At 47.0% G+C, this 12,964-nt stretch overlaps 1 protein-coding gene across 5 annotated transcripts in view; it reads right to left on the bottom strand.

Annotated features, from left to right (window-relative positions):
* Positions 1–772: 772 nt before the first annotated feature.
* Positions 773–12,964, bottom strand: part of KCNQ2 (potassium voltage-gated channel subfamily Q member 2) — a 64,415-nt gene continuing 52,223 nt past the window's right edge. For 3 of the 5 annotated variants that reach the window (XM_041478468.1, XM_041478469.1, XM_041478470.1), the window contains 5 exons: positions 12,426–12,649; positions 11,515–11,623; positions 10,855–10,986; positions 2,194–2,317; positions 773–1,477 (listed from right to left, as the gene is read on the bottom strand). In XM_041478468.1, the coding sequence (XP_041334402.1) occupies positions 773–1,477; positions 2,194–2,317; positions 10,855–10,986; positions 11,515–11,623; positions 12,426–12,649 (1,294 nt within the window). Of the gene's footprint in view, positions 1,478–2,193; positions 2,318–7,954; positions 8,063–10,854; positions 10,987–11,514; positions 11,624–12,425; positions 12,650–12,964 lie in introns of all 5 variants that reach the window. The other 2 variants (XM_041478467.1, XM_041478471.1) reach the window with 2 other exon arrangements.

Here is a 12,964-nt window from a genome sequence, read left to right as displayed (position 1 = left end):
TGTGTTTTCCTCCTTCTCTGTCTCATTTCTCTGCCCTCTGGATTGACCCTCTTCTTGCACTCAAGCTCATATTTCTGAGGTTTTCCCAAGATGGGATTATTTCCAAACTGCTCTGGTTCAGAGCAGTACCCCGGCAAGTCCCACTTAAGGCCACGTCTGCTCATGGAAATATCCCAGCCACCATCCCTCTCCTCCAGGGATTTTCCATGTATTATATTGGAATTATGTCACCTTCCTGACAGCTAATGAGGAACCGTGGAGTAACAACCCCTCATTATTACATGTGCTCTGAAACCTAAGCCAGAAACAGACACGTATTCTGTCTGTTATTCCAAAACACCTAAAGGTGTGATCAGCTCCTGCCATGACATAGCAATTCCCACCTAACACTTGTCAGCCACCAGTTAATGGGATCTACACAAGCCCTGGCTGGGTGATTTATTCCTGCCCTGTGCTTCTGAAGATTCCCAAGAAATGCAAGTTGCCTACTCTGCGCCATGGAAGTTTCACCTAATGATCTTAGAAAGAGAGTATGAAAGAAATCTGGACTTCACAGCTCCAGTTCACTCATCACCGTGACCTCTTCCACAAATGCAGCCTCGGACCTGCTCGTTCCCCCCAGAGTAAGCTGCAAGAAAAGTATCTGCCAGCTAAGGGTGTCCTAGAAAGAGGAAAACCTTAGCTGCCAATCTTCTTGAGAAGTTCCACACGTGGGCAGCTGGAGCGGGCAGCTGCCAGCGCTTGGACGCGGCTCGGCGGCTGCAGGGAGGCTTCACTGCCGGGGGGTTGACCAGCCCATGTCACTGAAGGGTCCCTCGCCCGTGGCCGACCTCGGGGGGGGACCGCAGGGCGTGCAGAGGTCAGAGTCGGTGTCTGACTCCCCTTCTGCAATGTAGGGTCTGATTTTGGCCACGGCTGCATAGCAACCGTTGTTAAGGATGTCCAAATTCTCTTTGGACTGGGAGATGCTAAAGCCGCTGAAAGAGCGCTCCAGTTCCTCGTGGTCCACCGAGGGGATGGAGATGGACGTGTCGCTGTCTCTCATGGCACTCTCGTGGTGTTTGGTTGTAATGTCTTCGTTCCTCAGGTACTCCGCGCTCGCCCGGTGCCCGCCGCTGTAGGCGGACAAGGAGCGCTCGTGGGAGGGTGGAGGTGGGATCCGGACCAGCGAGCCGGGGTCTCCAATGGGAGAGGAGCCGTGGCTCTGCCGCTGGCACGACGTGGAGGGCGGGCAGGCGTTGCTTGGGGCTGGTGGGGCGGAGAAGTTCTTCTGACCCATGGAGCTGGTGGACCTGATGATCTTGATGATGCAGCCGTTCTTGTCGATGTGCTCCCTGCTGTCTTCGGGGCTGTGGTAGGGAGGGGCTGGGTCTGGTTCTTTGGACCCAAAGTAAGCCTCTGTCTCCGTTGGTGGGATGCCCATCCGCTGCATGTAAATGTTCACCAGGAAGTCCAGCTTCTTCTCCATGGACTGAACCTGCAAAAACATCACAGTTCCAGCACTACATGCAGGCTGAAGCACATTAACATCCTGAGGATGAGCAACTTCTATCCAGGCACAAGTGTGGGGCTGGGCTTCATAGATCACCTCAGCATCTCAAACCCCACAGCATCTCAAACTTTTAGTGAATATTTAATTGTCCTGTTCTGAAGGGTTTAATTCTCCCCCTTTTTACAGGGTTTCCCTTGTTACAGGATTTTCCGTATGCTCCTCTAATCTTTATGACAGGCACCAAGTTCTAGAAAAGCTGGAACACACTTGCTTCTTCCAGCTCCTTCCTGCACTTTGCACTTCTCTGGGCTCAGAAGGCCATCGGGATTTCTGAGCCTTATGCTCTAGGAAGATTTTAAATCTTCAGCAAGACCAGCAGCTCCAGCAGCCATGCTCAGGGACTCATTTGAAATGTGTCCAGTGTGGTGGCAAAGAAACCAATGTGCCATTTTCAAAAATAATGCAGGCTTTTGACAAACTCACTAAACTAGACTCAAAGTGCCTGGTTTGAAAGTAGCACTTAGGTTTCCAATGCATTTAGTGTCCTTTCATAACATCCACCTTTCTTCTTTTTCAAAGTATTCAGGGCTCTCTTTTTTTTCAACTAAAAGGTAACATTCCACTGAAGGAAAAAGCCAAGGAAAAACCAACACAATGCATGCAACACCCTCTGACAAGAACCCCTTCCTGACCCAAGATACCTGTTTTTCAACTTTTCCAAGCCTGCCCATCATGCTGGGGTCTTCAGGCAGCTCCCCTTCTGCTGGCCCTTTGGTCCGATCCTTGTCGGTCATGGAGGATCCTCTCCCAACAATCTGGTCAACTCTACCGGGATCAGAAAATCCCCCCGCCCCCGGAAAAGGACTGGAGTCAGTTGGAGGCAGCAGGTGAGGAGGGCACTGCTTGTTGTGCCTCCACGGGACAAAGCAACAGCCTCTCTCCCAGCTAACACTCCAAATTACTCACAGACACGCAGTGGCACTGAAGTGTTAATTCAGATGCAAAATTCAGAGCGGTATTAGCAGAGTTTGAAATTATCCATTTCTGTTTATACAGATAAAACCTGGCACATTATGCACAGTAAATTTACCCACGGCAAAGAATTTCTTTAACTGGCTTTCTTCCAAATTGATTAACTTCTTATTTGAACTGAGAAATTATTGTTTTGGGGGAAGATCAAGTTTTCTGTCTAGCAAGTATCAATGGGATCTTTTTCAGTCTTTGCAGCAGTTTCCTCTCCTCCATGCAAATGTCCATGTGTAATTCTCATGTCCATGAAAATAAGCTGCTTGTCCTAAAATCCAGACAAACAGGTGCAGTGATAACTGTTATAGTGGAATTACATCAAGGCTGAATTTGGCCTGAACTCGCCAAACATTACCAAACTGTTTTCATCTCAATGCAGTTCACACCTGTACTGCTAGATTTAGTGTTTTTTATTAGCAGGGCTCCCAGCTGGGAGAGCAGAGAAGGCTCCTGCCAAATCAACTGGGAAAGGTTACCAGGCACATAATTTGGTACTGTCTTCTTTACACATGTCACATTTGCACTTCCTTATTCCCAGTATGGAAACACCTGGGTTGATTAACAGCTCCATGTGCAGGAAAAGGAGGAGGGCAGAACCAGTCTGGAAGCTGGAATTCAATTTTATTAGAGGCATCAAATATAAATTTCTGGAGAGTAAACACTGGAGCTTCTTGATCCCTCCAAAGTCCAGGAAGCAACTAATTTTTGGAATAACTTCTTAATGGCAGACAAGTTTATAGACTAATTCTGTGCTGGGCAAACTTTACTCTTGCATAATGCACCAAACGTAAGGGTGGCAGGGGGAAAGAAGGGTTAATTAATCTGACTGAAACCAAGTTGAGGAATCTTGAGCGAAAACTCAAAATGCTTCTTACACAGTTCTGCCGTGTGGGCCATGGGTCCATGCACCAGGAGGAAGAAAAGGAAGGAGCTGAACACAGACAGACAGGGGAAAATGAACAAAACAAAAACCAAGGAAAGGAATGAGACGTGAGGCTATTTCCAACACAAGAGCCATCTGTTTGCTTCACATTGGACAGGGACTTCATACTGATGTTGGCTGTTGACACTGAGGGATAGGTACCAGTGGGAATGGACCAGCGTGGCTCCCTTAGCTTATATTAGAGCAACAGCACTTTACAGCACCAGATCTGGCTCAAAGGGATGAAGTGGATGAGCACATCATACCAAAGACAGAAAATATAAGCCAACAATTGTTTCGGAGTTTAGCTTTGATCCCAGAAGCTACTTGATTTGGGCAGGGATGTGACAGAAATCTGTTCTGCTTAGAAAGCCATGTTTGATCATTTGCTTAGCAATATAAGCACAGGAGTACAAGGAGCACCAAGTGCTGGAATTACAAGTGTGAGGAATATGCATGCCTTATTTCTCTCTTGTAATGGGAGAAGGAAGTCACTGACATTTACAGGAACTCCCCACGAGGGATGCAATTACTGACAGGACATACAGCACAAGAAATCCTAGGACAATGTCGTTACCATGTAAGCAAAGAGCTGTTAAATTGGATACCTCGGGCTACCTTGGTGGGGAATCACAAGCCAAGGCGTGGTACAGCCACTGTATGAACTCCTCTCCTGTATGCACAAGCAAGTAGACTGGTAAAAGAATGAACATGAGTTTAAAGAGGCCCAAAGTCCAAATGTTACTGAGTATTGCAGAAGGCCGAGAACAATCAGGGTACTCTGTCCTCCTGTCGCATCCAGCACCACAGTGACACTGAAATATGTCCACTAATGGAAATGAGACGTCCCTCAGCAGCTGTGGAGTAGAGCAGGGAGGCAGGACAGACTGTGACACAGAGAGGAGAACCCAACATTGCATCGTAACCCTAATTCTAACCTTGCAGAAACCAAGGCAGGACTTCTGCTGTATTTCATATCTGAAGAGAGGAGCTATCCAGTGAGTGAACCTCACATGGCCCATTTCAGGGGCCAGCTGCACTTCACAGCTGGAGTGATCACTAAGAAGAGCACTAAGCTGTTGCTCACTTTCAAGGACACAAATTGCCTTTAGACCTGCTGGGATTTAGGAGCAGGGCTGAAGCCCTTCACAGAGCTCACCCATAAAGCATTTAGAAGCCCTTCCCCATTATATAATTGACACCAGAGCCCAGAATTCCCTCTTGATTAATTCCATTTGTCTCTACACCTGAACATAGTCCTGACTCCTGGGGTAGTTGTCTTCCACAGCTCTGAGGAAGCAGAGCCAGACCTCTCCTAGGAGGCAGAGCAGCACCAAGGATGGTGCAGGGGAGCAGCTCTGGGCCTCTGGCATCAGTGCAGGGAGGGGAGAAGGTGAACCAAGTCCTTTTCTCTTTACGGGAGAAACCAGTCTCAAGGTCTCCCACCCCTTTGCTTCCCATGGCACAAGCTGGAGCACAAAGCAAACCTACTCTCAGCAAAGCCCAGATTTCATTTGTGCCTTATGTGATACAAGAGAAAAGAGGAAATGCCTTGTGAGCTCCCAACCCACCTGCACCTAGCTCAACACCACCAAGAGCAGGAGGTCCTTTTAGCCATTACAAGATTTTGAGATTTTGTCCCAACTGGGCAAAAAAGCTCAAAAGATGAAGAAGAAGGAACATATTCCACTTTAGGAAGCAGAAGGGAATAATTCATGTTCTTACTGCATGACAGAGGACCAAGAATCTTCTGGGATTCCCATCCCACTTCTACACTACAGGTCATGGGGAGATTGTGTCTTGTCAATACTTATTTTTGCTGTGCAAAATAAACATGTGCAGAGGGAAGAATTCAGCTGAAGCTTTGGAAGAGCCAGCCCCATGTTCCTCCTTTCCTGGCAGAAGAGGATTCAGAGATTTCTAAGGATGCACAACCAACTGTGCCATCTGCTGTTCTTGGTCGGCTCTGCTGGGCCTCAGTTTGGGAGGGAGAGAGAAGAGGGGATTGCTCTTTAAAGTGGACTTTACTGTCTTTCCTTCTTTCTAATGATACAAAAAAAAATGTAAATTCTTGCATCAGCCACAGTGCAGGTTTTCTCATGCTTCATTATGCTTCATGCTAACAGTGCATGCAAAGAGGTGTAATATGTCAGCCTCGGGCCAGAAGCAGACATCAAAAGGTCAAACGGCTCAAATGAGATAAAAATGAAGTGTTTGGGAATAGATAGTCAAGTATTTTCCTTTTTTTTTTTCCTTTATCTCTTATAAATTTTCGTAAACAATCCAGGCATTGAAGCCAAACCCCCTTCATCCATGTCACAGGACTGGCTACTTACCCCTTCATTTGGCAATAAAACTTGCTCTGGACAAATTTCTATCAACAACTGTTTTCTAAAAATTACAGCTGAGATTGCACCTATTCTAAGCTAAATCAGCTGATCAAGGGAATTTTATCCAAATTGCCTGTGTGTAGAGCATGGAGCAAACACCATCAGCCAAACCACAGCTGTGGGCATCTACCAGGATCCCCCTGACCTTTCTAGGAGCTGATTGAAGAAAGATTTTGGCTGAACTGAGTAATCCATGGGGTCAAGACAGCTCATGGGAAATCCCTCCCATAATGTTTCTCTGGGCAGTACTTGGCTAAAACAAGGGGTGCAGACTGAAAAGGAGAGGCTGGAGCCATCCATGGGGACCTCACAGGACACAGACCCACGTGGTGTTGGGGTGACAAAGACCATGGCAGCAGCAGAGCCTGACCCAGGGTTTTTGGGTTTGGGGCTGCTCAGAGCTCTGGTTCTCATCCCTCAGCCCCTTGAGCACCTCACAAGTGCTGCTGGTGTCTGTGGGAGGATGAAACTGCCAAAAATTAAGTGTAGCACATGCCTTTTCATGGGTGGGAACAGAGATTTCAGCAGCCTTCTGTATCCTGCTGCTTTCTGCAGCCACAGCTTGGTAAGGGGGAAAGGAAAAAAAACACTGGCAAAGGGAGAATTTACGAAAAAAAAGTCTAAACATCCCAGGAGCCTTGTGGGCATGTGCAAAGATTTTTAAATCAGTATTAGAAACTGTATAAATGGTGGGGGGAGAGTTATTAGCATCAAGCTGATACAGCAACAGTCTTGGACTGAATAAAATAAATATTCCAGTTTGAGGCCTCCTCCCCTCAGATCCATCAATCACCTTTGCTGTGTGTGAGGTGCAAGTTTTCACATGAAAATCTTGCTTTTAGTGAAGGCTTGTTGGACATATAATTCTACAAGTCAAATACAACAAAATCCATTTGAATATGTATTTTTAAATTTAAATATAAATGTTTCTGCACGTAGCAAGGTTATTTTGTTTTCAAAGACTTCTTATGGCAGGGAGGAAGAATGGGGAAAACTACTTTTCTGAAAGCATTTTTTTTTTTCAAGCATTAAGCTTTGAGCTTCTAGAAAATTCAATTTTTTTAATGTTTGAGCTAGCTGAGTGGGAAAAGGTAAGCTTTCAATATTCCTTTTACTTACATTTCTCTAGTGAAGATTACTCAGAGCAGCTTAAATAAAAATCAAGAGATTTGTCACATATTAGCTCTTAGGGAGGCAAATATATTTAGGGAAAAAATATTTGAGGCTAAGATTACTGCATTTAAAAATCACCTGCTATTCCTGCATGGAAAATTACTTTCTGGCAAATATTTATACCTGCCTTGGGCTCTAGTGGTCTCAGTGCAAGGAGAAAAAACAGCCCAGCTCATGGCCTTGCTGCCCAGACCTCAGAATGCCCTAAACTGGGAATTTTTGTGAGAATATATTCCTCATTGCATGAGCTTCAGATATGGTTTTACTTAGGGAAGGAACTTAATGAGAACTATCTCACTGTGTGACTGAGGGCTGGGTTTGACTCCTGCTCTTTTGCTTGGAAAATCAGGATTGATTTCTTATTTTTCAGAATATGAGTCCCATGTTTGTAGTATTTTAACACAATTTTTTCCTCCATGGTCAATAGAGTGGCACCAGGTGGAAATAGAGATCACTGCGTTCATCAGCTATAAAACACTTCATTCTTACTTTGCCCACTGAAATAAACTAATTTTGTTGTCCAAAGAACTGCAGAGGCTCCTTTGCTTGTGTGTGGATGGTGTCATTCTTTAGGAAGTGGATTGTTCACTTTATATTGGCTTTGTGGGTAAATATTCCATCTTCTACGTTTAAAGACAGCCTGATAAAATATGAGATCTTTTAAAAAGATACAATTTAGCTTTCTAACACCTCAAAGAAGACTGAAAATAGAAAATAGGCTCGCTGAAGGAACTGATGGTTATTGATGACTGAATGAACATCCCCTTTTTTGTTCCCCTCTGGCTTGAAGGCAAATCAGAGCACACCCAGAGCAGCAAACCCTTGCGAGTCATGATTTAGCAGGCTGCACTGCTAAGTGAGAAATGCCGTCATATAACTGGCATGAAAGGGGTTTGACATTAAGCAAATGAAAAAAATTCCGGAGAAAGCGGCATTTTGGTGAATCCTAACCTAGGCGAGTATTGGGGAGACTCTTTGGAAGAATACATGGGTCCTTTGGTTGGATACTTCTTATGCCGGGGAGTTGAAGGGGGTGGGGGACCCACAATCATATCTATCCTGGCAAAGTAAATAAGAAAAAAGACACCAGCAAAATGCATAATGAAGCAACACATAGAGAAAAGTTGGTCAGAGAAAAGTCGCAGAAAGAAACAACTGACAAACAGAAGGACAGGGAGAGAAAGAGAGAGAAATTGAAAATATACTCCGCTGGAAACAGAAGGCTCTCGCCTACCACCTGGTTGTTGGTGAAAAACCAGAGTCTTACCCACCTCAGGGTAAGATTTGGAGATTCGGGCACCACTGCATCATCATTAGGAGCTCCCCCCGCCCCAGATATAACAGGCACCGTGCTTTACCCTCTGGAATATATTTGCATATGTGTGGCAATATCCCATTGAGGTGGCTGGATATGAAACAACATATATTCATCCTCCTTTCAGTTCCAGTGCTAGAGAACACATCCTCAGCTAGTTCAGGGAAGCATGAGCTGCTGGGAGTCGGCGAGGAACGCTGCAGGGCTGGATAACTCAATGAATGGGAGACATCCATGGTTGGCAAGGTGTCAGGATGGAACACGAGACAATGTGAACACAACACTGAAAAGAGCACATTGCAGACACAGTGACAGAGGCTTTACTGATTAAAGAGGAAAGTACATGTAAACACCCCAGAAATGTGCTTGGATGCAGCTTTAATCCACCACGGCCCTGGCTAGGGGAGGTCAGAGCCAGCCCTGCCGAGCTGGGCTGGCAGGCAGAACACGGGGCTCTGATTGATGAAGGAAAGGGACACTAAAATATCTGTTCTGCAAGGTGCCCCATGACTTCCTCCCTGCAATCCACCATATGGGTGCAAGGTCCAACACTGGCCATGGCCTTGTCTACAGGGGGCCCTTCCAGTTGCACTGGGCAGGTGCCCAGCCACGGGACTGGTTGGTGCTCAAAGGGTGGCCCAAAGGGGTCTGCTCCCATCACCATCACTGATCTCCTGCTCAGTGGGAACAGCAAAATCAGTGAAGCTGCCTGGTAGTCTTGGATCCCAAATCCAGGTGCTTCATGCTTTTGAAGCAGCTCCTGGTCCTCCTGGCTTCCCTCTGAGAGGACGGGTGGTGGCCTTGTCCAGCCCCAGAACCTCATCCTCACAGTCCCAGACCTACAGCTAAGAGGAGAATCCAGTTTGGTCTCTGAAAGCTGCAATTCCTTACCTGAACCAACAGACATAAAAACAGACAACCAAACTGCTTTGTCTTTGCAGCACATGTCCCTGAAGGACTGGCAGACCTGGATGGGTGGTGAGGCAATCTGCCACAGCCCTCAGGGTGCTGGAGACTCAGGCATCCCACCTGGAGCCAGCAGAGATGACAACCCCAAAGCCCAGGACCCACTGCAGAGGTGACCTCAAGGCCTCTTATTTCAGGTTTCTGAAGTTAGGAAATCTCAATCCCTTCTCCCTCTATATTCAGCTACACATCTTGGATCTATAATCACTGAATTTGTACAGAACAGAAGTGAGAGGCTCACACAGAGGAAATTCTCCAGGATATTTTGGTCTCCATTGCAAGGGAGAATGTTCCTTCTGGGAAAAGCACAGTGTGCAGCAGGGCTGAGAAAGTTACCTCTGCGTCTTGAACATCAAAAAATAGCAGAGTTAAAATGGTCTCTGAGAGATTCATGGCAGAACAGAGATTCCTCTTTTTCCCAAGACAATTTTCCTACTTCATTCCTGAGGTTCATGCCAGCTGTTTGCATAAAAAAAACCCGCTTCTTTTTTCTTCACATTTGCTGACTCTACCAGGGACTTAAATGGTTCTGAAATTAAAGGAAAACTTCCTCAATGGCTTCTAGGGGAAGCTGGGCTGCCACAGCCATCAAGGGAAGCAATTTCATTCTCCAAGTGTAAAAGAAAATGGTGTATTTTTTTGACTGGAGATTGCCCATGGCCAAGCCCTGCCATAGTTCTGAGTGTCCTTCAAGCTCTGCAGAACTGGAGCTACTTCTGCTGAGCTAACACAACCAGCGCTGTTGGAGGCTTGGGGTCTACTTTTCCCATCAGGGCTGAGGGAAGAGTGGTCAGACTAAAAGATTAAACTTTGATCCTCTGTTCAAGGAATCAAGCTTCTGTGTTTGAGGGATCTTTTTTTCTTCCAGGAGAAACATGAAAAACATGAAACCTTCTCGGTTCCATTTGTCCCTTTCCACATTCCTTCTCCTGTAAAAATGAGCACATCTTGCCCTAAAATCCGAGCACAGAAGCTGAAATGAAGCTCAGCTAAACCCCACCTACGTCGGTGGGCTTGGATGAGAAACTCCCATCTGCATGGATTTTCAGCAGACTGTGCCATCCGAGGAGGGATTCCTCCTGAAGCGGCTTAGCATCCCAACGGTGGGAGGGAGCTGCTGCCTCCTCACTGCTCTCTGTGCCTGTGGCAGCAGGGCCACAGCCAGGACACCAAATTTTGTCTTATTTCACTCCCACAAAGGTACCAAGTGACCCACATGAGCCTTAACACTGGGGCACCAAACCTTTGCACCCTGCCAGGAGGACCGTGGAGACACCCCCCTGCCTTTCCTATGGGATATACCATATCGCCAAAAGCTCCCAAAATAAAGCAGGAGGATGAGCCATGATTTTTGTATGTCCTGAGATGGGCAGTAAGGGAGTTTTAGGGCAGTCCCTGTCCTGCTTATCCCTCTGGGTTCCAGCCATAAGCGCTGATGTCTTCCATGGGGATTTGTCTTAAAAAGGAAAAGAATAAGCTGTAGCTGCAAATGGAAGTGTCTCTCTCCTGAAAATACCTCCACAGTGAACAAAAAGCAGTGGAAACTGAAGCAAAGAGAGGGGTCTCTTGCCTGGCCTGAAGGTTTTTAATCCGGGAGAGCATGTCCAGGTGCCCAGCTGAGTACTGCTCGATGACGTCCATCACGTCGTAGGGCCGAAGGCTCTCCTTAAACTTGCGCTTGGAGACCAGAAACCTCATAATGCTGCAGGAGACAGAGAGCAAAATCATAACACACCCCTGGGTGCAGCCTGACCTGCTTAATGGTGGATAAAAAACACTGCAGGGAGCTGCTTTGGAAGGAAAATGGAATAAATCCCAACCCTGTGGGTTTGGGGGAGGATGCAGCAAGAGGAGAGAGGAAGGGGATTGCGGGGGCTGGTGGCTGAAGCCCTGTCTGCACCAGGGGGTCCCTGATGCCCCTTGGACTGTCATCTGTGCATGTGCTCTCTGCACCACTTTTAGAAATGTCAGCATTACATTCAGAGCTGGTGAGAACTGTCATTTGGATGCATCCCTGCGGGGGATTTTCCTGTTTCTCCATTTATTCCTTCCATAAGCAAAAATTGTCCTTCCTGGCAAAATTGTCTGCAAAGCAGGGCAGGCCACCCAGGGGAAAAGCAGCCTGCAACACACACATGTCAGCATTTGCCAGCACTTTTCAGGCTTTACACTTCTCATTCTTCTCTAAAATTTTTTTTTCTGGACCGCTTCCCCCCTCTCCCTCTCTTACCACACTGCCCTGATGCTGACTTTCAGCCCTGGTGTCAAATCTTCTGTCACAAACTCGCAGTTGCAGCTTTTGTTCTCATCAGGAATGTCTTCTCCAGGGAGGCTTGCTTCTGGGTTTGGGACAGGGAAGGAGAAACACAACACGTTACTGTTTGCTGTGCCAGTGCTGCACAAGGAAAGATGCGGCAGATCAAAACCAGCAACCCCAGGGGAAGCAGCAGAGAAGCCTTTGCTGAGCATCCAGATGAGAGCATTTCCCAGGATGTGCTTAGGTGATGTTCAGCAGTGCCAAGTGCAGCTCTCACCCATCCCTATTATCAGTGAATCCCAGTATCATTTGGGCTGGAAAAGCCCTCTAAGGTCATCAAGTCCAACCATTCCTCCAGCACTGCCAAGCCCAGCCACAAAATCATGTCCCTAAGTGACACATCTAGATGTGTTTTAAATCCCTTCAGGAAGGTGACTCCACCACTGCCCTGTGTAGCCTGTTCCAGGGCTTGACCACCCTTTCAGAGAAGGAATTTTTCCTAATATCCAACCTAACCCTTCCCAGCACACCTTGAGGTAATTTCACCTTGTCCCAATCCTGACTCTTCCTCCTTTTCCCATCCTTATATACAGAAATACCAACATTATCATGGGTATCAGAAGGGGTTTTCTTGCCTCTTCTAATCATTATTGACAAGTTTGGGTTGTAAGGGACCTTTTAAAGGCCCTCTAGCCCAATGCCCTGCAATGGGTAGGGACATCTTCAACTTGATCAGGTTGCTCAGGCTACTCCGAGCTAAAAGACTGGGAGAGGAAGGAGTCCCAACACCTTGGCTGGCAGCTCTACCCTTCTTAGGTGGGGAGGGAGAGGATGTTGGGGCCAGCTGGGAATTTAGGGTCCAGCACAGCAGCCCAAGCCCTCACCTTCCGAGTTCTGCCGCGACGCCGCTCCCTTGATGCGGAACGCTTGCCGGGCTCGGCTGCGGTCTCCGAAGCTCCAGCTCTTGGGCACTTTGCTCGGGCTGTCCTCGATGCTCTGGTCAGCACTGGGGGACCTCCTGATGCCCTGAGCCTGTGGAGAGCCTTTCCCTTTGGTGCCAGCACCGCGGGGACTGGAGAAGACACGATCTTTCAAACTGACCTTCTGACTGTTCAGAGAAACACGTTGAAACAAAGACAAAAAGGAGACAGCAGGAGGAGTCATTCTGGAAACCACGCAGTCCTTCCCCACCAGCCATTAGAAACCAAGAGCACTTCCAAGCAGCAGTGACATGTAGCTTTGCTGTTGGCTTTTTTTTTTTTTTTTTCAAAATGTGTTTTTTATTTTTGTTTTAAAGAAAGCATTGTAGAAATGTTTCCGTCATCATGAGTGAAATGGGAATGGTTTGTAAGAGAGAGAAAATAATGAGGACTTAAACAGAAGCCCCTCATGGGATGCCAGGGCTGGCGGGACAGAATGACAT

This window comes from Pyrgilauda ruficollis, unplaced genomic scaffold, assembly GCF_017590135.1.
Source record: "Pyrgilauda ruficollis isolate IOZ18807 unplaced genomic scaffold, ASM1759013v1 scaffold45, whole genome shotgun sequence".
NCBI lineage: Eukaryota > Metazoa > Chordata > Aves > Passeriformes > Passeridae > Pyrgilauda > Pyrgilauda ruficollis.
This window is presented reverse-complemented; position numbering and strand designations above follow the sequence as displayed.